This window comes from Chelonoidis abingdonii, chromosome 2, assembly GCF_003597395.2.
Source record: "Chelonoidis abingdonii isolate Lonesome George chromosome 2, CheloAbing_2.0, whole genome shotgun sequence".
NCBI lineage: Eukaryota > Metazoa > Chordata > Testudines > Testudinidae > Chelonoidis > Chelonoidis abingdonii.
Window position 1 is genome coordinate 224457989 of NC_133770.1, and position 26629 is coordinate 224484617.

Here is a 26629-nt window from a genome sequence, read left to right on the forward strand (position 1 = left end):
GTAAACCGCTTCCACTTGGCTACGTATGTCCGCCCTGGTGATGGTTCTACTTCCCAGAAGGACCTGTCTCACTGGGAAGAGCAATGTAATTCGGACCGAGTTAGCCACTCAGGAGCCACGCCGAGAGGTGCAGCGACTGGAGGTCCGGTGACAAAGGCGGCCGTGGTCCTGTGAGATCAGGTCCAGGTGAAGAGGCAGGGGAACCGGGTCGACCACCGACAGGTCCAGCAACAGAGAGTACCAATGCTGGCGGCCCATGCCGGAGCGATCAAAATCAAGCGGGCCCTGTCCCTGCGCCGCTTCAGAAGGACCTTGTGGACCAACAGGAACGGGGGAACGTATAGAAGAGGTGCGTTGTCCAGGGAATTAGAAAGGCGTCCCTATCGAGCCCGGCTCGCGGCCCTGGAAAGAGCAGAACATCGGGCACTTCCTGTTCCTGCGCGTTGCAAGAGGGTCCACGCGGGATGCCCCCACTGCTGGAAAGAGACAAGGGCGACGTCCGGGCGAAGGAACCATTCGTGGGAGCTGAAAGACCGGCTGAGACGGTCCGCCAGGGTATTGCGAGCCCCGGGCAAGTAGGAAGCAATCAGGTGAACCGAGTGGGCTATGCAAAATTCCCACAGTACGTTGCTTCCCGAGAGAGAAGAGGAGATTTCGTTCGCCTTGCTTGTTCACGTAGTAAACTGCCGTCGTGTTGTCGATAAAGACTGAGACACAGCGGCCCTGGATCTGACGACGAAACGCGAGACAACAGGCGGACAGCTCTCAACTCCCGGACGTTGATATGCAGGGCGAGCTCGGGAGGAGACCAGCGCCCCTGGGTCCGGAGGGTCCCCAGGTGAGCCCCCATCCCAAATCGGACGCGTCTGTCGTCAGGGACAGCGAGGGCTGGGGCTGATGAAATGGAAGCCCCGCACATACGACGGACTGATCTAGCCACCATTGGAGAGAAAGGAGGACGCCTTGTGAATCGTGACCACTTGTCCAAGGTGCGCCTCGCCGAACGGAGCTGAGGGATGAGCCAGGATTGTAGGGGTGAAGGCGGAGTCGGCGTGCGCCGTGATGAAAGTGCAGGCTGCATGTGCCCAACAGCGTCAGGCAAGTGTGCAGGGAGGTCAGAGGGCCGTGAGCCCACGGATGATGGCTGACAGCGTCTGGAACCGTGCTGGAGGAAGGACCGCCCGGGCTATGGTGGAGTCCAGAACGGCTCCGATGAACTCTATCCTCTGAGTAGGGATAGAGTGGACTCTCCACATTGAGTCATAGCCCGAGGTGGGAGAAAAGGTGGCTGACCCCCGGACGTGTTCCTGGACTCGATCCTGCGAAGGCCCCGGATAAGCCAGTCGTCGAGGTAGGGAAATACGAGCACCCGACTGCGACGGAGGAAGCGACGACTACGGCCATGCACTTGGTGAACACTCTCGGGCCGTGGAGAGTCCGAACGGAAGGACCGTGAATTGATAGTGCCTGCCGCCGACAATGAAGCGGAGGAATCTGCGATGGCGGAAAGATGGAGATATGGAAATAGGCGTCCTGCATGTGAGGCGGCGTACCAGTCTCCGGGATCCAAGGAAGGGATAATGGTCCCCAAGGAAACCATGCGGAACTTCAACTTGAATAGGTATCTTTTGAGTCCGCGGAGATCGAGGATGGGTCGGAGACCTCCCTTGGCTTTGGAGATCAGAAAGTAACGGGAGTAGAACCCCTTTCCGCGTCGTCCTCCGGCACCCCCTCCACGGCTCCCTTGTCGAGGAGTGTTGCAACCTCTTGCAGAGGATTTGCTCGTGAGAGGGGTCCCTGAGGAGGGACGAGGAAGGAGGGCGGGAGGGCGGGCACGAAGCAAACTGCAGGTGGTACCCAAGCCGCAGCGTGCGGAGGCCCCAACGGTCCGTAGTAAGCTGGTGCCACGCCGGGAGGAAGAACGAGAGACGGTTGGAAAAGGGAGGGATGGATCCATGGAAAGAACTGGTACAGCGCCCCGGGCGCACCTTCAAAAGGACGGCTTCGGACCGGAGGATGGCTTGGAGGGACCTTGAGTTGGCCCCATTGTTGCCAGAATGTCGTCGCCTGCCGCTTCTGTTACGTCTCCTGCAAAGTCCTGCCTTTGTCTGGGCTGCGGGAAGGGCCTGCGCTGTTGTTGCGGTCTGAACGGACGATGCTGCGTTACAGGCGTGTGCATCCCGAGGCACGCATAAGACCCTGTTTGTCCTTAAGACTTTGCAGGCGCGGGTCTGTCTTTTCAGAAAATAGCCCTGGCCCTCGAACGGAAGGTCCTGTATTATGCTCTGGAGTCTCCGGAGGGAGACCAGAGACCTGTAGCCAGGAGATGCGGAGCATAGTGACTCCGAGGCGATGGTCCGAGCGGCCGAATCAGCGGCGTCTAAAGCCTGCAGTGCAGTGCGTGCGACCCTTCTGCCTTCGTCCAGAGGGCGGTGAACTCTTGCCGAGCGTCTTGTGGGAGAAGCTCCCTAATTTAAACAGCCGCCTCCCAGGTATTATATGCGTAGCGGCTGAGTAAGGCTTGTTTTTGAAACCCGCAGCTGCACCGCTCCGGCGGAATAGACCTTATGGCCGAGCAGGTCCATACGCCGCGCCTCGCGAGACTTCGGAGCCGGAGCTTCTTGTCCATTGTCGCTCCCTCTCGTTTACAGATTGTACGACGAGGGACATGGGGGCGGATGGACGTATAGATACTCATATCCCTTCGAGGGAACCATTACTTGCGCTCCACACCCCGAGCAGCGGGGGGAATGGAGGCCGGAGACTGCCAGATGGTAGTGGGCGGGCCGGCAGGGGTATATATCACCCGCCATGGCGGCGCCACTCTAGGGGGCGGCCTGCCGGCCCGCTGGAGTTGCTAGGGTAAAAGTTCTCCGACGAACGTGCACGCGCGGCGCATACACGTACTGGAATGGATATGAGCAAGCACTCGAAGAAGAACTATATTTACAATTGTGGAATCATGCTCTAATACAGTGACACTCAGACCTCAGAGGTTCAGGAGCCCAATTAGCAATCAACATTATCCAAAAGAGCCAGAGTAGAGTGACTTCATTATTTATATATATATTCTTGGATAGTCTAACTAAATATTATTTTATCAACTAAAACTGGCTAATAATAAAAGCATCCTGATTTGATTAATAACTATATATCATACTGTTTTAATATCATGTGCTGCAAAGAGCCTCAGGAGACTCATTAAAAAACCATTTACAGCCCCTGAGCCTCAGTGTGAGTATCACTGATCTAATACACTAAACTGGTAGGACTTGCAGGGCAATTGTCTTTCACCCTATGCTTCAAATTGAGTGACAGGGCCTGCTTCACCACTGCATCACTCCAGTGTAAACTGATGTAACACCATGATTTCAGTTGAATTACATCAGAATATAAGTGGAGTAACACAGTGGTGAATCAGGACGTGTCTCCAAAGAGACTCAGATTCCACAATGGTGGTGATATCTATAAATATCAATAGAGCAGATTACACACATGTACACACACACTAGACCCAGAGCTTGATTAACCTATGCAAAGTTTGCAAAGTGTTACCAATGCTAGAAAGTCTTTCCAAAGAGGAGACTGTGGTGGCACAAAATAGTCTCCCACTGCTCCACAGCCCGAGCTATTTTTTTATTATGATCAGTAGTCCAAGGTATAAATTTATAACCCATACCCCCACCCACAATCCAAAGCAGAACTTCCACTGAAATCAATGACCAGTTTGTGCAGAGATCCAGGGTAGAATTCTGGTTTCTAAATTTAAATGACTAAAGATTCACTTTTACATCACCACTAGTTCTATCCTTTGTTTCTCTTTCTTCACCATTCTTCTTTCTTTGTTTCTCTCCTTCTTCCCTGTCTTTGTGTGTCTCCTCCATTCTTCCTTCTGCATTTCTTTCCCTGCAGCAACTCCCAATTCTCAACCCATTTTTCATTTCCAGCCCTACCCCCATTCCATCCACTAAAACTATCTGTGATTAAATAGTTAATATTGACACTCATGTGTCTTCACTGGGCTTTGGAGACAACACTCCAATAAGATAACTAAGGAACGGGGGAGTTCATACTCTGAGCCATTGTCTGAAGCTGTTTGCAGACCCAGAAAGATGTTGCTGTATTGATATATACTCTCTTCTTGTGTGGAATGTTGTCTTCACACGGGCTAGAAACGTACTTTTTATTTTTACCAAAAGCTTAGTTTCTGGATCATGACTTCTGTTGGGTCAAATAAATGCACCAAGTGGGCTAGATCCAGCCCACAGGTCATGTTTGACATCACTGCTTTAAGCAACAGTCCTGAAATCTAAATCATTTCATCAAGTGAATCTCATATATATATATATATATATATATATATATCTACAAAGCTAAAGACGTATTGTTTCAGTGTATACTCTTTGTCTGGCTTACACTAATTCTTTAGTTCTCCCATCTGTTTAGGTTTTTTATATAACAAAGAATGAACTATATTTTCATGGTGAATTTTGTGGTGGTCTTGGGGGGGAAAGCACAAAAGCAGGCTCCATAGAAATAAGTATAACCTGTGATTGGATATAAAGAGAGTATCTACCCGAACTATGGGCTAGATTGTGTCCCAACACACAGTTCAGTCCACTGCAGCCCAGAAACCGCCCAGGGAAGCATGTGTAGTGCAGGCAGCCACAGTTCCCTCTCTCCTTCTCCCTTGCTGCTGGAGGGTGGTAGACTGGTACTTAGAACTAAGATTCCAGGTGAGGGAAGAGTAGGCAGCCGTGCAGTACCCCTTGTCTCTCCATTCCTGGACCCAATGTCTAGATAGCCATGCAGAGATGACGGGCTGCAGGAATTTTACTTCCCCTTATACCATGTGTGTACACACTATATATTTAATAATATAAAAAAACCAGCATGCCGTGGTGTAAAAGTGCCTACTTGTAGCTGGCAAAAAAAACCCAGCCCTGTCATTCGTGTGTTGAGACAAAGTGAACCTATGTCTCAAGTTCCCTTTTAAAATAGATTCTCAAGTAAAGGGCATGGCAGGTGCTGAATGAAGGTAATGCACAAAAGAGGGAGAACCATACTATTTTTATATTAATATTATTATTATTATTATTATTATTTTATTATTTATTAAAAGGCTTACCATCTTGCTGGCTCTGCAGATTCTGAGGACTTTGCATTCTTTCTTCAAGATTAGAACTGAGATCAGAGTTCACAGCCGACATCCTGGTGGAGTCACTCATATCAAACTCATCACTTTCTATGGAACTTTCATCCTGCAAATTTCAAATTTCATGTTTCACTTGCATTAGGAAAAGTCAAGATAACTTTCAGATATGATGTTCATGCTACACATATTTGCTAATTCATACTAATGACTAGGGGACCCTTGCTGAATTAGTGAGTAAGGAAACCAACATAAGATCGAGGATAATGCATCACAAAATGTACTAGATCATTTATTTGACAAGTACCGTTCAGGTTTAATTAATTATGATAATACAAATATTAGTAAGTGTTCTCAAGACTATTTCGTACAAGCAAAGTGTTAGTAGTCTGAAAACTCAAGACAACTTTTGGCTATTAAATCTGAGTGGAACAAGACAGTTCTCCATTTTTTGTGCTTGAATTGCTCACCTTACCTGAATGAGTGGTGCCATTGACAATATGCGACTTTATAGTGAAATTCTGGACTCAGTGAAGTCAAAATTGGCATCTTCTTACTCCTCCCTGGCCCAGTCTTGCTCACAATGAAATCAAAGGCAAAACTAGCTAATATAATTGTGGGAGAGTGAGATGGATTTTTTTCTGGCTCACACATCTTCAGTATAATTTTTAACTACTAATTCTGATTACAGAATCTTTATTATTGATGACGATGCGTGAGCTCACGTTAATAGTCCCACTGAAATCAATAGCTCAACACCTGTGCTTAAAGTTAAGCATGTTCATAAGTGATTGCAGGGTTTGGAGTTTGAGCTGGAAGTCAATGAGAGACAAACATGGAAAGCCCCCATGACATTTCTGCAGTCACTTTTAAGAGTATAACAACATTTCCAAAGGCTTGTCTGTTAGCAGCCAAGAGAGTTTTAGAGAAAACCCAAAGATGAAACAGTATCCACTGAAGAAGAGTTCTAAATGTTTTATGAAGAATGAGGCATATTCATTTGCTCTTTCCTAAAGACTGAATTTTAAGTAGCAGGCAATGGACTGCATTTTAATTTTTTGTTTGTTAGTAACCATGAATGATTTAGAAAAGTTCAGCTAATGCTAGAATTAGATGTTAATGAACTGGTCTGGATGAAGATTAATATCATTATTATTTTCTTTTCACCTGGTCCCCAAATGAACTCCTTTCTCTTTTGTCTCAATGATTTTTCTGGACAATATTGATATTTCTTTAGTTGCAGGGGAGAATGTTTCCCTAGAGCCAGTGTCACTAACTGCTAAATTGGACAGGTAAAGGGCTAGACTGTTCCTAACCCCAGACAGGTGTCAGAGTGAGGAGAGGGTGCTGGAAAACTCCCCCTTATACCTCGACACAGGTGTTAATGACAGACCCAGTCCTTGGATTACAATAAACAAAACACCCCACCCCAAGCAAAGCTTTCTACAACTTGAACAGGGGGAAGAGCCAGAACCTCCACCAAGGGCACCAGGGCAAGGCAATCTCATTAATGTGCGAGTTGCTCCAATACTATGGTGATGGGTACCACAACAAAGCCATCAGACAGACTAGCTGGAATGTAAGAGCTGCTGGAGGCTAGTGTGCCCACAGCAACAGTAGCCTCCTGATAGGAAGAAGAGATGCAAGGGCAAGACCCAGTCTCCCTCTGCACCTGCAAGGATGGGGCCTTTTCCTGTAGCCATATTACAAGGTCTGAGGCCTTTTTGTGCAGTCATATTAGAAGAGCAGCAACCATAAGCCAAGCAGCAGAAAGTCACATCCTCACGTTCCATTTAATTACATTAAAACAATATAATATTGGGATGTTAAGAAGGTGCTCCTGTACTAACAGTACCCACCATCACCAGATAAAGAAACAGCTCTTAAGATGGTTAAAGAAAACTTCGATAACATTCTGTCTGGCAAGAAATCACTTATCAACAGTTGTAGCTGTGAAATCCCTACTTTTTATTTTGTTTTTATGGTCTCCACTTCTCTATTGTTTATCTGTGTAGTCTCTGGTTCTTTGATTGTCTGTTACATAACTAATTTTGCAAGGTGTAAATCAGTTAAGTTGGTGGGGTATGATTGGTTAAAGAATTGTTTTACAATATGTTAGGATTGGTTAGAAAATTGTTTAGTGATATTTTAGTAAAATGATTGGTTAAGGTACAGCTAAGCAAGACTCACGTTTCACTATATAAACTGGTCCAAAAGAAAGCCCCAAGATCAGAGCTGCCAGACCTCAACACCTTGCCAGTCACAACGTGCAGAAGCTGGAGTCCACAGATGCCCTGTCCCTGACTGTCCATCAAGAACAGTTCATGTGCCTTATTGGGAGTGGTGAGCATTGTATGCATAGCGAGGGTATTCTGTTTTGGTAACTGTTAATAAATAGAAGTTAAGGATATTACTGTGTAAGGCTTTTTCACTGGTAAAAGACCCCGTAAACCCTCAAAAGATTATGACCTGAATCCTAGGAACAGAGTAAGAGTAGATATTTAAATTAACTAGAGTACTCCCTGAGCCCTAGGAACAGGGTAAGGGTCGGTTCCTTTCGCCCAGAGCCCTAGGGACTTGGAAAGAATGGGGGTGCCTAAATCAAGTGGGTTACACCTTGCGCCCTAGGAATTGGGTAAAGGTGGGTGCCTTGTGTGTAACAGAGAATTTTGTGCAGGCAACACACCATTTTGTACAGGGGAAATGCACACTGCACTCTTTCAAAGGTTGTATCAGCATCTACATTTCCCCAGCCCTCAGGCACAATGGGATAGATTCTAGGGCCAGTGCAGGGACCCAAGGGGAGGTAGCCCACACCTTGCTAATTCTGGGGCTGCTGAGGGCTGGTTTGGCTCCTAGAGCAGGCTAGGGCAATCCTGGCTACCCATGCCCCCTATCAACCTGCCCAGCTGGAGAATAACAAGGCATAGGGGAATGCTGGCCACACCTCCTCTTCTGCTCCTGGCCCTTGGGGCTCCAGAATACCCTTGGGGCTCCATTGGCTCTGTAAATGATGTGCAATCCTGCTCTACCCTATCTTCTATGGGGCAGGGGGTGCATGGAGAGGGAGCGGGGGGCTGTTGTCAGCTGCAGCACAGAGGCAAATTCTCCAGTGCTGCCGTGAGCTCCTGGTGGGCCAGGGTGGCTCTGCACACCATCCTTATCAAGGGCTGTATCTAAAAACTACTGTTTAGCCCAATGTGTTTGGGTGACAGACTACTATTTATGAGGGACTGGATTACTATGCTGGCTAGCTGTAGTATATACATTGGTTGTCACCTCAGATCCTCTCTTCCCACAATGATACAAAGATGATGAGTGAAACCTTGGAAACAGACTCTTAGTATAAATCAAAGGATGGATTTTTAAAGTGCACCATATTGCATGCAATAGTTTGAAGATGTGTTGCAGAAATGCTCCTACTTCATACTGTTACATTTTCACTGCCATTTTGTTCTTGGTGCCAAAATATAATATCTAGGCACTGAAGGTATGTATCAGTTGTGAGACAAGTTTAAAAATGACCGTGAGAACGTCACTTGCAATGCTGCTGCTTATTAGCGAATGCTCATTGTGCAAGTAAAATACATTAAAAATTGCAACACCATTCCTTGCTACAATGTGGCACAGATTTCATACACAGCAAGACTGGGTTTGCATGATCGAAGACGCCATGCTGTCAGCTACAGAGGGAGTGCAGGAAGAAGTGAGTGCTTCCTACTACCATTATATCACTCCTGCTGGCTGACCTGGATGGAAAACTGGTACACTGCAGGGGGCCTGATTCCTGTCATTAGGCCAGAAAGGACAATACTGAAATTCTCGAGCTGTGGTAGGGGAGGAGTACACTGTAGTAGATGGCCCTACTCTAGCATTAGTGCTGTGCCCAGGGGCGGCTCCAGGCACCAGCGCACCAAGCGTGTGCCTGGAGCGGGAAGCCGCGGGGGGTGTGCTGCTGGTTGCCGTGAGGGTGGCAGTCAGGCTGCCTTTGGCAGCACACTTGTAGGAGGTACGCCTGTCCCGCGGCTTTGGTGGCAATTCAGCAGCGGGTACTCCAAAGGCACAGGACCAGCAGACTTCCCGCAGGCGCACCACTGAAAGCAGCCTGACTGCCATGCTTGGGGTGGCAAAATACATAGAGCTGCCCCGGCTGTGCCCTGTATGACAAGAGTGATTCTCAATGGGAGGAAGGGGAAAAGTGAAAGAAGAAAGTAGCTTTAAGCAGCACCGCAAGGATAAAGCCTCCAATCTCCTGCTGTTGGTGGTTCTGGAATTGGCTTCCCAACCAGAGGTAGCGAACTCAGGGGAGCCTGGCTGTAGGGAAGAGGAGATCAGGCAGTAGTTGTGTGGAGTTCTCATAGGGAATTGCAAAAAAAAACCCAGTAAAGAAAAGAAATCCCTGCTATTTTTAGAGAAGTACTGACAATCCAGTCTTTGTGGGGATTTGAACAGTTCATGAATTCCCAACAATAGTCTATAGCTACTTATTATGAAAGAGAATCTCACTGGCTTTGCAGAGTTCAAGAGTCAATCAGAGTCTTTGCCATAATCCAGCTGTTACGGTTGTTTTTAAAGGTTTTTCTTTAAAATAAAAATCAAATTCAGATTATTTTTTCCAGGCAGGCAGAAGGACACAGCATGTTAGACTGTTCTTTGGCTGGCATAGAACTGGGCTCCTAACTATTTGGCAGCTTGCATGGTAAATGAATACGTTTCTGTCAAAGTGAGTTTATTACAAATAATTTTCAAGCTCCAATCCAATTCATGAAGCATTTTCCAGTATCTGAAAAAGTGCAGCATGAATCAAGGAAAAGAACATAAATAATCAAAAAAGCGGTTTAGTCCCAATTCCCTTTGACAAAGCCCAGTTCTTAGCCTGATTCCCTTTTTATTCATTCTGATAGAAACTCCAATTCAGCAAAGCATTTAGGCATATGCTTAACTCAATGCACAAACTTAAGTGTTTGCTGAATTAAGGATGGAGCTGCTAGGAAGGATGGATTAATTCGCTATATGCTTCCCAGTGAGGTCCTTAGTCCTAGTGATCCAAACCAATCCTGTTATTGCTTCCATTTGCACTCCCACACTGTGTTGTATCTTGACTACTGACATTGAGAACTGGATTGCATTCACTTCAGGACCTGATAATAATGTCCCCTCTGAAAGTGGAGGTCACTGCCAAGCACAGGACTAATCCATGACTGGATATACTGCCTCCAGACCCTTCGCAGCCCCCACTGGCCCAGTCACGTAAAAGGCATTGTCTAACACTTGAACTAATACCTCTTGTACAGCAGCACAGAGTGCTTCACCAAAGCCATTGGGTCTAAGCAGATCATGAGTATCTGGCCCATAACAGCAACAGTAAACGAACTTTGAATATTTGAATTTTTACCTCATCTTGTTGTGAATTTAATAGCTGCAGTTTCATGTGCTTCATGTAGGCCATAGTAATTGGCATATTGTAATCAATCATACTGGTCACCAAAGTTGGAGGTTTTCCATTATCTGTAACATAAATATGTTTATTATGCATGATATATTGGAGGGCACCTCTGTCTAATCTGCAGTCAAATGTCAGACAGTTTCTGTCATTTGGCTCCAACTTTGGCATTTTCAGTTGCTCTTTGGCTGTACAGATAGAAGTTTCCATGGAAAAAATATGTGAATCAAGCACAAACCCAGGAAAAATTATGAGCTCTTCTATCCTCAATGACTACAGTGCATGCACCCCATCTATCCCCTACTTTTAAATGGATGTATAAACATTTCCAAACTAAAATAAATGATTTCCTTCAGGTAAAATCATCTTTCTATTGAGGATGAGCATGGCATTACATTCCATCCCTTATGTGAATGCAGAAGATTCACTACTTTATAACTTAACTAAATGAGAGGATCTGACTTGTTGAACTGTTCCAGTCTACCAAATTTTTATGAACCTTCACTTAAACTAGGAAAATATAAATGGTTATTAGGAATAAAATTACTTTACATCCCACCATTTGACACTAAAACTACCTTTATGATCCGCTCCATCTGGGTTTAAATGCATTCTTTTCTGGCACTCTGAGCAGCTCATTAGAAATCGTGTCACCGCTTCTCTAGGCAGGAAGGCATAGGTCTCTGAAATCTGAAATGAATAACAAAATATAGGTGTTATTATATAAGCTGACTGAACATGATTTAACAGAACCGATCATTATATTTCCATATAAGACATACTATTCCATAATGCCAGGAAGCACAATGAAAGCATGCACTACATACTATTCAGCATTTCCAGAAACATCTACCTACTTATTTAATGGCTAATAATAGTCGATTCTGAAAAAATGAATTCACTTTAAAAAGTGCTTTGTTTTCTTATTTATATTTTTTGCAATTTCTTTTCAGCAAAAACATTCATATATAACAGGCACCCAAGTGAGGGGTTTATTTTAAACCCACTGAAAAACTCCCAGCTATTTTTGTTACAGCTTGTACCACAAAAACTTTCTTCGTTTCTAAGTTTTATTTATTTTAATGTTAACAATATGTCAACAAATAGGTACTGGATTCAAGAGATTAGGAATGTTGATAGTCTCCTTCCTCACTGTTCTAGTCTTGTCTTCATTACATCATTTGTTGAAAATCTTCACAGAGTCAATGATTAATACTCCGATTTAAATAAAGCCTTTCTGCTAATCACTCTAGAATTTAGCAGTCTGTGGTGCCTTTGGCGCACCTTGAAGTAATACATTTTGGCCAGTCCAAAATGATCAGATTTTCATATTTTATGTTCACACACAACCATAACATCTGACATCTGAGGGTATGTGCTTCTGGGCTCCTGCAGATCAACAAACGCAACTAGTGCCACAATGAATTTCTAGGCCTCAGTTTGCCAGTTAACTGCTTTGCAAAGCAGATTGCTCCTGAAGAAAGAGTCAGATTCAGCAGCAGAAATTAAAAGAGGAGTAGATTGACACCCACTTGTACTCTGCTGCTGGGAAGCCTGCAGCAGGATCCCACTTAGCTACTGAAGGGTGGCAATGCTGATGCAAGTTGACATAGGGGACCAGGGTGAAAAGATAGAGGGCTAAATTCAGAGGAGGTATGTGTAAAGTGGTGTAAGTTACATTTCAGTAAATGGGGGTAAGTGCAGTTAAATATGTGAAAGTAGGTCTAACGAAGCGTAAGGGAGCAGGAAGAAGGTGAGCTGGCCTATTTTAACCATCTTATCCCCTTCTTTTGCAATCTGTCTCCTGGCTACCCAGTGCTGTAAATTACACTCCCTTAAACACTTCAGTGGAGCAGATTTAGAAGTGAAAATGTCACTAAGTTGGTGTGAGTTTAAATTGGTATAATTTATATTCTGCTGAGCCCTTAAACTCACCCATCAATTTGGTTTGAAGGGATGAAATAAGCAGCAAACTATGCATTAAAAATTATTAAGAATGTGAATTATACCATTATGTCTATGTTACTAATGTTAAGGCTGTTCGATTGTTTCCTTTATAAACCTCTGTTTCAGGATGTTGTAACATGAGAAAATTTCTTTCTGAGCTGAAATTTGGCACATATTGTCTTAGCCCCAAAAGAAGTTTGTCTGAAAACATTAAATTAAGGCACTTTTAAAATTACAAATTCTGCAAATAAAAAAAAATTGTATTTCAGATCAATTTTGCCCACTTCTACATAACAAAAACAGCTGATTTTTAAAAGCATGAAAATATGAGTTGGATTGAGTTTTTACAGCATCTAAAAAAGAATAACTTAAAATCAGCTAGAAATTAACATTTAGAAATTAGTAAGTGCACATATGCAGCCAATGCTCTTTCATAGCATTTTAACACATTTGAAGTTTGGCTGCATTGAAATTAATGGACCTTATCCATGGATTCATTAGTAGCCTGGATTTGATAGGAATGCTCCATGCATTCTAATCAATTATTTCTGTCGAATTCTGATTCCACTTAAATAGGATTGAAATCCTCTGTCGGGAACAACTGAGTTAAGCCCCCAATTTGATGGAAGGGCTCCCCTGACTACAAGGGAACATCAACTCCCACTACTGAATTTGTTCACATGGCAGCTCCTTCTGTCTCCAACCTCCCACTATATGTATTCAGGGATAACCATTCTTATATAATGTTAACCTTGGCCAACGTCCCCTTTCTTTTACCTAGTGAATTGGCTCAGATTACTTAAATTTTATGGGCTATATATTCAGCTGGTGTAGGTTTAGTTTAATGAGCGTTAAGTCATTGGAGCTATGCCAATTTCCACCAGCTCAGGATCTGACCCACGTATTTTTATGCATTTATTTTTAAATGATAAATTGTGCTTCCCAGTAGTTTGCCACAGTACTGCTTGTGTGTGTGCAGCAAATTACTCTCCTAGAGGTAGCAAATGGGAAAGTCATGCATTTTGCTTCCATCACCAGAAAAATAAAAATTGTGGGGACAAATCGTGCTTGCCTTTCTCACAGAAGGAGTCCTGTTGAGTTAATTAGTGCTTTTCATGTCAGCGAGGACAGCAAGAGTTGGTCAATGATCTTATTTTATAAGAAAATGTTCTTTGTGTCCTTCCAGTTCTACGAAAAGAAGCCAGTAATGGCCCTGTTCTGCAACCCTTGCTCATGTGAGTATTCCCATGAGTGTCAGTGGCATTCCTCTTTAGAGTAAAGACTATAGTTAAGGGCTGTAAGAAAGAAAGAATTGTAACTTCCTAGCATGCCCAACATCAGCTTCTCTCACACAAGCATAGAAGAGTAGGGGAAGACTTACACAGATCATTAGACAATTCCATAAGTACAAGCATAACTATAGTACTGTGGCAGATGGTGCTGCCTCACAGCACCCCTCTGCAGGGCCACGCATGGTGTTGCTGTGGCCATAAGCTAAGTATCAGGCTATACCAGGGATGAAAGTGGGCCGGTACTCCATACCGGTAAGAATTCGCACCGGCCCATGCCCAGCCCACATTAAAGCACTGCAGCCCTTTAATGTCCCTGCCCCCTTTTGCCTCCCTGTCAGGGGCCCTGCCAGTAGGGTCCATACCGGCAGGGCCGCCGAGGGGTTGGAGGGGGGAAGGGCAAACCTTCTTAATAGGCCTGCTGGCTCTTGACTAGTCAGCATTTCCTCCTGGCACTTATTGACGCCTTTAAGCCTTCTCTGTTCCATTGTAATTTTAATATGTGGAGATAATTGCCTCTGTGTTCTGCTTTCAACGTTTAGATTATTTTAGTGCATTATGTGTTATTTATTATGTAGCCTTTTTTAGCTACACAATTATTTGTAAAACTAACAAGCACAAAACTAAGAGGTAGGTCTTAGGGCACATGTGGCAAATGTGAGGAACAGAAGTGAGATTTTGCAAGTGAACTTAATAACCCTTAAGACATTAACAACAGAACATGTGTATAGTATGGAAGAGATGGAGTGTCAGGAAAGCATATAGTTTCATATCTTTTCTTTAAAAAAAAAAATCAGAAAGGAACCAGAGGGAAAAAACTGGAAGGTGGTATATAGCCCCAAGCCCAGGGCCATCAAATCAGGTAGTTGAACCAGATTCCCTGATGACAGGAGTGTAAATAACAGAGTCAGTGGTGGAAGTCAAGGGGTACCGTCTTCCTCCCTGACATCAGGCTAACAAACAAAGACAGACTTATTTCATTATTATTATTACATGGTTTCATAGGGAATTGGGGTGCATTGTATACAGTTTAGATCAAGACCAAACAGCATTGCGTCCAAAGCAGGGATCTTACGCTATGCAATCTCCATTCCCTCCTTCAAGTAATGGAACCAACATCCTGAATGGGCTAGAGATGGGGAATAGCAATTAGTTGACAAAATGCCAGGAGATTCCAAAACTGCAGTATGTAGACAGCCAGAACAAATATGCCAATTAAAAATACATAGGGCTTGATTGTGCTCAGCCTGTGTGTGGTTGTGTGAAGGTATGGAAAGGGCACAACGAACCCTTCTCACACTTGGAGACCTGTGCTAGGTCTGGGCACAATTGCAGTCTTTACGCTTCCCTGAGAACAAGGTCTGCTCTAGGCAAGTGACGCTGTTGGAGGGAAAGTGCTGGCCCCTGGTCCTGCTCTGTCTCTGTGCTGGCTAGTGAAGCTGGCCTAACAGGTGAGAATATGGGAGCACATGCTGCACCCTGTCAAAGAGTGGCACTTTCCCTGGCAGCGATAGTTATAATGTTTAGAGGGAAATGGACAAGGTGTTTATGTGATCTGATTTTTCATGTATCTGTCACTGTTCAAATCTTTTGCTTTAGAGGGTGGGAGAGAAGAGGAAAGAGGTGATAAGCTACATGAACTTTGGATGCAAAAGCTCAAACTGGAAAGCCCCGTTGTTGGACCACCGGGGTGAATTGTTAAACTCTGGTTCAGCTGACCATTCACATTCACCTACATGATCAGAGACTTTCCATCAAATTGATTCCCTTGACATGGCAGCAACATTAGCAGCTGATATCTTATACTTCATATACACACCACAAACCTATCCCCCTCCCATCTCATCTTCCTGTTATACTATCCTCACTCCAGGTGCTGCAAAATTGTTAACTGTTTTCTATCCACATTGGTCCTGCTGCTTAGACATTGTAAGCCTCATCTCAAACCTGCTGTTTAGACATCTAGGCCTATCGTAAACCCTTTTAACATGTCAGTTATCTGAGATACTTGTCATAGACCTCTATCTTACATGGAGGAGGTACAGGCTGGAAGGGATATGATGTTTTAAGTATCATTTTAAAAATTAATTTCTTGGCCTTTTGATTTTTTTTAAATTAATTACATCTTTTTCCTTAAGTGAGCAAAGGCAGAATGGGGAAGAGGCATTCAAAGGGGATGGTGTAGTCATCAGAGCTAGTGAAGAGAAAAAACTGAAGTTAGAACATAATTGTTTTTTTTTCTAGAATGGGATTCAGTTGTAGCTTGTGTTAAATAAACATTCCTTCTGAGACTTATAAAAGTCTACAGAATTCTTAGCTCATAGAGTTTGTTTTTTCAAAATGAATGAATGGTATGTTTATGTGAACACAGAATTCTTCTGTGTTGATGAATATTCTGGCATTTACATAGGAGATAAATTAGTAATCATGTGCTTAGGACCTGCTTCAAGAAGACTAGTCTAATTTACACACCAAATTCAGCTCTTGTTTACATCGGTGTAAATCCAGAGTAAGCCCACTGACTTCAACATGCAGATATTTTGAATTTACAGTGGTGTGAGAGCAGAACTTGAACCCCAGGATGACAAAAAATGACCCATGCTTTTGTTTCATGGATTGGCATTATTTCAGTTATGCCTCTGACTTTTTCTTTATCCTCTTTTAGCTTTTGCACTGGTGATCATGCACCAGGAAGGTCCCTATTTCGTGCTCAGTAACACATTCTGACATGTATCTAGTTAGGGATCTACTCACTGTCCTATGGATGATGTAAGGATTTACACTAACAATGATAGGGTAAATGAATCATACAGGTAAGGGAACATGACCCAATATATAATTTACCAAAGTGGGGCACTTACTGTATGTGATTATCTGCATAAATTATATGAAAATCCATCATAAACAAAGCCATAGGGCTAAGTTAACATCCTCTATAGGAGAGCTCAAGGGGAAGAAAGAGTGCTCTAAAATTTAAGGCTTGATCCCTGAGACTGGCCCAGCTGTGCTCAGAATTGAACCTGAGAGAAACTAAAGGTGCCCCTAATCTTGTGGCCTATCAGAGGCCATTTTGGAACAACTTAGATCAGGCTGAATTATTCCTGTTTGCAATGGCCCACAGAGACCAGTTCCAACAGTTGAGGATTACTGGATTGCTGTCACACTCCTGACACACCCTTTTGCTCTAGCCACACCTCTGACATGCCCTCTGTGCCCAGGCATCAGTGCAGGGCCTAGCCAGGGATTCTCTTTCCACTACTGCAGTGGATATGAACTTGAAGAGTTCCCAATGCATTCTCTGTTCAGGGGAAAAGGAGATGCCACCATGCAGAAGATGTAGGAGACCTGAAGATGTAGCTCTGCAACAGTGAAGAGGGTCCTCAAGGATTATAGGACTGGAAATCACACATACTAAATCCTCCCTGTGGAATCCATGTTTTTCCATGCTGTTCTCTGTCCTCTTCTTCCATTGACAGCATGACTCACTCAAGAGCTATCCTGACACTGACTCCCCCATTACCACTACACAGTAGCCCCTGATTTACCGAGATAGATGCCAATGAGAGGAAAGTTAATGCTGCTAACAACAAAATGAATGTGTGTGCTTTTCTGAACTCCACAGACCAGTGGGCCTGGGTCCAAGAAGCCTTAATATGCCTATAGTTATAAGTGCTAAACACCACGAGCATTATTTGTAGAGAAATTACTTTGTGCAAGGAGTTGGCCATTTTCTCCTCTGCTTATTGTCAATCTGCAGCAAAATAAAACACAACAAAACTAGAAGAGAAAGAAGAGTGTAATGAATTTAAGGACAGGCATATTGGGCCAGATTACCTTTTCTTGCTGCTTCAAAATTTCTTATCTCCTTATGAGCATTTTCACAAGAGATCCGAAGGTAATTAGATAATGTAACATGAAACAGAACAAAGACCTGAGAGGCTAGAAGAAGCTCCCAAAGTTAAAGTCATATTCTGGATGCAGCTGGACAGTGCACATCAGGTAACGTACTTCTGTAAAAGCTCATTGTTTATTTTTTGCATTTTATCCTGAGAGACAACAACTAGGTTCCTAGATAATCATAAAATCTCAGGGTTGGACGGGACCTCAGGAGATCATCTAGTCCAACCCCCTGTTCAATGCAGGACAAATCCCCAGACAGTTTTTTTTTACCCCAGTTCCCTAAATGGCCCCCTTGAAGATTGAACTCACAACCCTAGGTTTAATAGCCAATGCTCATACCACTGAGCTATCCCTTGCAAATATAGATACAAAAATGCAAAATAAAGATGTTAAAATTTTTGAAAGATGCAAGCTGAGGCCCTGCCTTACTCCAGTTTTATGTTGGTATAATGGAGTGTAAAACTGGAGTAATGTGGTGGTGAATCAGGGCCTGAATATACTCCTGAGCCCTGCTCCCAGTGGTGGTTAGCCCAGGGGCTCCAGCCAACTGGGAGGCCTCAGAGCCCTGTGTGAGTGGGGAAAGCCCTGTGCCTTGACCCCGTTCCTAGGCAGCAGCCCTGGGCAGGCAGGGTGGGGCAGAGGTGGGGGAAGCACCCTGCACCCCCGACTCCACTGCCCATGGGCCAGGCAGGGGAAACCTCAGTGACTCCAGACCCCACTCCTTCGTGGCAGTGCCGGGTGGGCAGGGCAGGCGCAGCAGTGGGGGAAGCCCCCCCCCACAACCTTGACCCCATTCCCTGGCAGCAGCGCCAGGTGTGGCGGCGGGGAAAGCCCTCAACACCCCCAGATCCTGGCCTCAGCAGCAGCCAGGCAGTGGGGGGACAGAGCTTCTCCGGTCTTGGGGCCATCGTGAGGGGGGAGATTAGGGGAGACCCTGGGTGGAACAGGGGCAGGGCCCCAGGGAAGGAGCAGAAAGGGATAGGGCCATGTGCACATGTGGAGGGGGCAAAATGGGAGTGGAACCATAGGTGGAAGGGGTAGGGAGGGGCCCCCCACTTGTTCTGGCCCAGGACTTCAGAAATATTAATCCACCTGTGCCTACTCCAACACTTGTTAATCAGTGCGAGATCTACGTAGAACTGTTTTATTGTTGCCATTTGTTTGAAAGGCCAAGAAGTAACGAAAAGAGAGAAAACAAACTAAGGTCGTCATGAATGTTTATGGACTTGCAATGCTGAAAACTAAAAAGCCTCTTTTAGTCTAACAAGTCCATGTATAATTCAAGCATATGTAGTGAGATTTCTGCATTGCAGTGATCAGCCATTTCCAGTTATTCTCCCTTTATACGGGTGATTGCAACTCAGGTTCAACGATTTAAGTCTACCCAGGGTTTAAGTCTACTAAGTTCAAAGCAGTTATATCCGAGATGAATTTGGGGCCTGTGTCACGGTAAAACAGACAGGAAACAGTTAAGGGCTACTTGCCTGTCACATGACCCACCAGGGGATTTAAAGATGAGTGTTTCCTATTTCTTTGTGGATGGGCCTGTGACAGAGGTAAGGGACAAGCCTTTGGGACCTGCCTGCATTGGTCAGGGGAATTGCTTTGAAACAGACTTGAGTGTATTATTGGTTCTTACCTGCTGGTGAGCTAGCGTACCTGCTTACAGGCCCAGTAACATAGCAGTCCAAAGCTGTCACAAACAGATAGCTACGGGTTAATGTTTCTTTTACCTGTAAAGGGTTAACAAAGGGAACCAAACACCTGACAAGAGGACCAATCAGGAAACCAGATTTTTCAAAGCTTACGGGAGGTATTTGTGGTTTTTCTTGTCTTGGGTCTTTTGTCTGTTCTGTGCTCTCTCAGCTATGAGAGGGTCTATTTCCAGTCCTTCTGATTTTCTGTTCCCAGTAGTAAGTACAAGGTAGCAAAGTATAGTCTTTTAAATTGTTTTGCTGTATTTGCATCTGTGTATCTGGCTGGTGGAGTCTTTATGTGTTTTTGGCTATAAGTACTTTAAATTGTATGGTTTTTGAATAAGGCTGTTTATCCTTTTCTATTGTTTATTCATTTTCTATAAGTTGAAAACTCTGTATCTTACCATCTAGGTTACAGAGAACTGTTATTCTATTCTTTCTTTCTTTTTTATTAAAAGTTTTGCTTTTTAAGACTGTGATTTTTTTTTCTAGTTGACCCACCAGGAAATTGTGGGAGAAAGGAAAGACAGGGGAGGGGGAAACTCTCTCTGTGTTTAATTCTCCTAGTGTCCCGGGCGGGAAGAAGCTACGGGGAAGAGAGAGAGAATCTTTCTGTTTCCTTGTCTTTGGGTTGTCTCTTTGTGGAAGAGAGGAGACATGCTTCTTGGTATTGTGATGTAAAGAGTTGCATCAGTAACTCTCAGTTAGCCAGAGAGGAAATTCGGGGTGGAGAGAGGTGGGGGAATGGTTTATTTCCCTTTATGGTAAGACTCAGAGCCTCTGAGTCTTGGGTCCCCAGGGAAGGTTTTGGGAGACCAGAGTGAGCCAAGACATCTGGAAATTTTTGGGCTGGTGGCAGCGATATCAAGCAATCTAAGCTGGTAATTAAGCTTAGAGGGTTCATGCTAGCTTCTCAGTTTTATGAACACTGAGGTCAAATCTGAGTGGGAAGCTATGAACAAAAGCCCTATGCAAACAGCACCCCATATCCCAACCCCAAACAAAACATGGAAGTGTTTCCCACAAGAAATTAAGGTCTGAGAACATCACATGAAAATTTTGACTTAGACTGATTTTCCCAGAAAAAAACATCCTTGTGTTTCTTGTCCAACTAAAGTCACGCAGGCTTCCAGGCAGAAGAGGATATTAGTGAATTTTAGTGGCTTTGAAGAAACTGTGTCAGAATACAGGATTTAAAACAAACTTAAAAACAAATCAATTCCCCCCCCCCACAAAAAAAAAAAGAATTCTATTCTCTCAATAGCATTTCCCTCTCATCTCACCCCTCCCCCATTTTACCACTGCAATATTCCTCCCATGGTTTGAGGTCTATACACAATGTGGGCTCAGTTGTACCTTTAAGCCACAATACTATAGGTGGAGGTCCAGGAGGAATTCTGTCCCCAGGAAAGAGAATTCTTCCTGGAGCTCCCAGCTGAGCATGAGGATTGTGCTGGCTGATACAGCCCTTCAGGGTGCACAGCATACTTTTTCCTGCTTGCTCCACCAGCTGTGCTAGCCAGTGTGTCCCACAGCTGCCCCACCTCAAAAAGGCATTTTGGAGCCTTGCACCTGACAGGGTGTAGATCCTGTACTCCTTAGGTTCCTTTCACTCTTCTCCCTTTCCCTAAACACTTGTGTGCCTGTGGAACAGCAAGGCATAAGCACCATGGGCATTATTTGTGGAGAAATTACTTGACTGCCCGTGATGTTTAACTACACCGTCTATATGTTAATGTGATCTCCTCAGGACAAGGACCTTTTTTTTTTAATGTCTGTAAACATCAGGGGCAGTTCTGGAACTAACAAACAGATTAATAATCACTATATACATTGTTTCTCTAGTCTGCTACAATACTTGCAAATATCTGTTTCAAAATGTTAAAGCTGTGATTTAAAACCCCAGAAGCAAGACAATTCTTGTTTCACTGCAATACGTATAGGGCCAAAGTTTCTGCTCGCGCAACTCCACTGACATTAATAGAGTTATATCAGCAAAGAATTTGCTCATAGACATGTAATGGTGTAATCTAATAGTGTCAGTCTCTAGGTGGTCTTACGTACCATATGAACTGGGATACCCACATGTAGCAAGGTGAGTCAGTAAGAAGAATAAAAAACCTACTTACTTTTGTCAGCTAAATTAGCAACTTACTGTCATTTTTCCATTGTTAAGATTAATATACTGAGCCGTAAGGGAAAAAGTCTTGGCTCCGCATGATACAGTTTGTGTGATCCCTGCAGGTTACTTAGAGTCAAGGTAGAAGGAGAGAATGTGAGCTTACTACATAACTGCATACTATAACACAGATAGTTTCCTAAGCAATTAATGGACTTTGTGTTGAGGAATCCTGCAGTTCGAGTTTGACACACTTTTCAGCTGATGAAAATGTACAACAGCTCCCTCCAAAATACTATTATCACAGAACTACCGAATAGCATAGTTATCTTCCTATGCAGCATCATTATGTAAAGTCCCACTGAAACTGTGCAAGTGCCAGTCATTTCCACAAAGCCTTGCAATTTAAAATTAATACCTGTGGTGAAGACTAAGGATGGTGAGTTCACAAATTGAGCCTACATATCCCAGGATGGTATGCTGGGCAAGTTTGCAGCATGACACACTGATGTATTCCAGCACTTCAGCACTGGGAACAGGATGGGAAGGGAGTCCTCTTTCAAAACTGAAAAAAGTCTTAAACTCTTTTCAGGACAGGAACTAGGTACAGAGTCAGGCCTTTTCTTACATTTTCCAAACTTGTTTACCCAGCTAAATACAAGCTATAGTTAATTTAAGTTACAATACCTTTGCCAGTTTTTTTCTCTTACTAATCATGCCTGGGCGATATTCAAAGTTTTGACTAGTGCTGATAGAATTATGAAAAAGCAGGTTCACTACTAACCTATTTGAATTTAATTTGCTGCTGTTTGTGGGGTCATAACATAAATTATTCGTGAGTATTCAGGAAGCTGATGATACTCATGAAAACATTTATGAATCCCAAGAGTTCCAGAAGAATGGCTGACATTCAGAATTTTCTTTTCAGTGTTCCCTTGTTGAAAAGTTTCAATCATCCCATCAGTGAGCAGAAGCGATACCATGTGACCAATCACATGCCATGAATTGTGAACATCAAATACCAAATAATTGAAGCAAACAGTTCATGAACCACCCATACTCTAAAAATTTGTTCACCCAAAAGATTTGGTGACTATGTCTGATGAATACATTTATAGAATTAAGAATAGTTCACTGATGATATGTGAGGCTGAAAATCACCACAGTTTTGGTTCAGCAAATACTTTTGGAGTAGCTGCGATACTGACTTGGATTTATAAAACTCTAAGGCCTAAATGGTTTGGGACATGATTCCCTGAGAGACTCCCTCCCTCTCTGTGAGGTACCACAGCAGAAGTCAGCTGGATTGCTTGAACTAACAGACCTTTGATTTAATCCTCTAGGGGCTCAAGAGAGTCCATGACACTGGAATTTGCTTTCCCAGATAGTCCAGCAGAGTCTAATTACGGTCTCACTTAAACGTGGAGGGCAAAAGCTTATGTTAGTTTGTTTTGGAGTTTTGTTTTTTTTTCATAGAATTATTGTATTTTTTTAAAATTATACAAATGCAGTTTGTCCCGGGGACATGTAATTGGATGCAGTTGTAAACCATCAAATAACACTAATACACACACAAACATTGATAATGACACAATAACATGTACTTGGGCTTCTGTATCATCAGCTGATAACTGTGTAACAAACTTATGTCACCACTGTAATAAAAATCAACATCAAATGAAACTGCCATACAAGCTGCTTAACCTACACAATTTGCTCCAAAGGTACATTAGCTGCCTTTGCACCATTATTCATAATATATAAAGGCCTGATCCACTTGAAATCAGTGGGACTACTGACAGTAGTAAGTATTATAGCTGTAGTATATATATTTGCAGGCTTGTGCCCTAAAGTATTTTTTTTACAGGCAATAAACATTCAATATACTTACTAAATGAAGACCCTTTGAAATTAAGAGCGCTAGTGATATGTTCATTACAATAGAACACTGTGGCAAAACTAATGCATAGCTAGTGTACAGTGAAGATAATACCACCTTTATTAATGCATAATTAAGCTAATACTACTTTTATTAGTGCCCTGAAGACCAAGCTTCAAAACCGGCTATGGTGATAGTTAAAAGTTATTTAGACAAGTTATTTTTTGTCCACATTAGAAGATCACTGCATAACTTGGCATAATTTGTCATGACGACTGCAAGTGTCATCCTTTATGCATATATATCTTGTGGGTCAATAATGCTGAGGGCAAGTTGTAAGAAATCTTACAGAGACCTGGCCTACAACATACACTATGAAATAGCCTAGAAATAAAATATTTTTAAAAGAATGTGCCACACAGTAAAAAATATTATGCATCTACAAATTCACTATTTCTTATACTCAGTAACCCAATTTCAACTGTAGGTATCTGACATTTTGAGCTTTTTACACATTTTGTTGCCCTTTACATTAAGAATGGCTCAAATTATTTACTTTTTTTTGTTTGTTTGTTTTGTTTTTGGTTTCTAAAGATTGCATCCAGGCTAATGTGCATAAAGTTTCAACTTACTGCAGCTGGAAACCACTGGGATAATGTCCCAGAAAAGAAGAAAAGTGTAGGTGACTATGATGGAGACACTCTTGAATGCTGGTATAATATAGTGTATGTTGTGTACAGAGTATATATACATAATGTGTGTGTATGTCTGTGCATAAATTTGGTTGCCTTTCTCACGAGTAACCCCATTAAAACCAATAGGAGTAAGGTAACTAATTTACAGACAAGGAAATACATTTTATTCCCCTCGGGAAGTAACAGTAAACATTTTATTAGTTCTCTTTAAGAAGGGAAAATGTCATATTTGCAGAAAGATACTGCTCCATTAAACATCAGTTTACAAATATTTCAAGACCAACGTTGAATTGAAGTGTCTACCTCAAACTATAAAACACAGTTCCAGAATCAGAAAGAATTTTCTCTCTAATCAGCCAGTTTATACTGGTCTAACATCTGACCAGTCAACAGATATGCCATTAAATCTACTCGCTTTTCAACTTTTTGTTTTCAGGAAAAGTATTACAAATGTGCAGACCATTAAATAAAATGTCTTTCCACTATAATAAAGTATAGTGGAGATTTCAATCATCTGCTGAAGTACAGCAGTTCATTTAACAAATCTTAATGGTTGTATCTTGACAGTCTTCATAAACTGGAAGAACATCTGTATTTCAATTTAATAATATTTAAAATAATACTATTAACATGGAGCTTCATTTTAATAAATTATCAAATCATATTAGGATGCAGTATAGTTGTAGCCTTGTTGGTCCCAGGATATTAGAGAGATAAGGCGGGTGAGGCAATATCTTTTATTGGACCAACTTCTGTTGGGGAGAGAGACAAGCTTTTGAGAGTAAAAAGACAAGCTCAAAAGCTTGTCTCTTTCACCAACAGAAGTTGGTCCAATAAAAGATATTACCTCACAGGCCTTGTCTTTCAAATCATACTAAAACAGCCAAATTCCCTGCTGGTGCAAATGGGCCAAACTCCCCTGAAGTCAATAGACTTGCACCCATTACACCAGTAGAAAATTTGACCCTAAGCATTTTCAACCCATTCGTTTGCATATATGCACACACATGTACCCACACAGACCTCTGAAATATAGCTGAAAGTGATGGGCTGTAATACTTCTGGCCCAACTCTGAAAAACACAAAATCACCAATCCAAATAACTCACAATCTGAAAAAAACAATAAATAGATATGCAATTGTGTTACTCTATTTTAACTTATAGATGTTCTGTTTTTTGTTTACTTACTGCTTTGTAAGTTCTCTTTTGTCCAGCATGCTTTCGGATTTGTTCTCCATTAGGCCCTGTTTCCACATGCATGGAATAGATAATGTCAAAGAAATCTTCAACCACAGCTACCCGCCTTAAAGACAGCTTCTCATCTACACCTACTCCATCCTGAAAAAAAGATAAGGAGTGCAGGATGAATAGATGAATTATGATAATCATGGAACGCATCCCCCTTTAGTGAGATCTGATTAAATAAAGACCCTTGCATAGAGATCTGAAGTTCACTATCCCAGAGCAATACTTAACAATTCAATATATTACAATAACATCATTATGCAATAAGTGTATGATCATAAGAATGATGAAAAAGCCTTTTTAAAACAGGTCATTTAATTGAACTACTACATTATGTAGACAATACTTTTCATTATACATTGCTATTTTTAAAATAAAATCATTTACACTTGTTTCTAACGGTCCACAAACCACATTTTATAAAATTATTTAATAAAATATGTTTATTCACAGGTAACTTGTAGATAGTAATTATTAATGCAAATGAAGTTATTGCCATGAAGAGTTCATCCCTCAGAAATTCTGTTTGAAAATTTCTTTTATGAAAACTCACCAAACCATAGATAAAACAAAGTATTATTTTAAAATATTAAGCTTTGCACACTGATGTTTGACTGGAGAAAGTGACAGCAAATTGTGGACATCTATTGCCTGATTTTAAAAGGTGATGGAAGCTGTGGGTGCTCAGCACTTCTAAAAAGTCTGGCTCATATGTCTTAGGAGTTAATCAGCACAGTTCAATTGCTGTCATCCAGATAGGAGATTTTTTTTTAAACTGTATGTGAATTTGTACGGATGAAAAGTGCAGGCAAGGCTTGCACAAGTTTCTCCATACAACCCTGCCAATGAGCATCAGTCCTGAGTGGCACTATTCCGGGTTTTCTAAACTAGTAATCTCATGAGCAGGCTGCTTTTGGTGATATGATACAAGCGTATGTGGACTAGGATGAGAACAGCTAATTCTTTTTCACTCATGAGCAGGGAAGCTCTATGTATTTTTCTGCCCCAAGCACGGCAATCAGGCCGCTTTCGGCAGCATGCCTGTGGGAGGTCCGCTGGTAACGCGGATTCGGCGGCGTGCCTGCAGGAGGTACGCTGGTAACGCAGATTCAGCAGCGTGCCTGCGGGAGGTCTGCTGGTAACGCGGATTCGGCAGTGCGCCTGCAGAAGGTCCGCTGGTAACGTGAATTCAGCGGCATGCCTGTGGGAGGTCCGCTGGTAATGCAAATTCAGCGGCATGCCTGCAGGAGGTCCGCCAGTCC

At 42.8% G+C, this 26629-nt stretch overlaps 1 protein-coding gene across 3 annotated transcripts in view; it reads right to left on the minus strand.

The window, feature by feature from the left end:
* NOL4 (nucleolar protein 4) overlaps positions 1-26629 on the minus strand; it is a 301997-nt gene that overhangs the window by 210015 nt on the left and 65353 nt on the right. For all 3 annotated transcript variants that reach the window (XM_075063008.1, XM_075063007.1, XM_075063009.1), the window contains exons 2-5: positions 25311-25460; positions 11174-11285; positions 10548-10660; positions 5129-5261 (exon numbers count right to left, since the gene is read on the minus strand). In XM_075063008.1, the coding sequence (XP_074919109.1) occupies positions 5129-5261; positions 10548-10660; positions 11174-11285; positions 25311-25460 (508 nt within the window). The remainder of the gene's footprint in view (positions 1-5128; positions 5262-10547; positions 10661-11173; positions 11286-25310; positions 25461-26629) is intronic.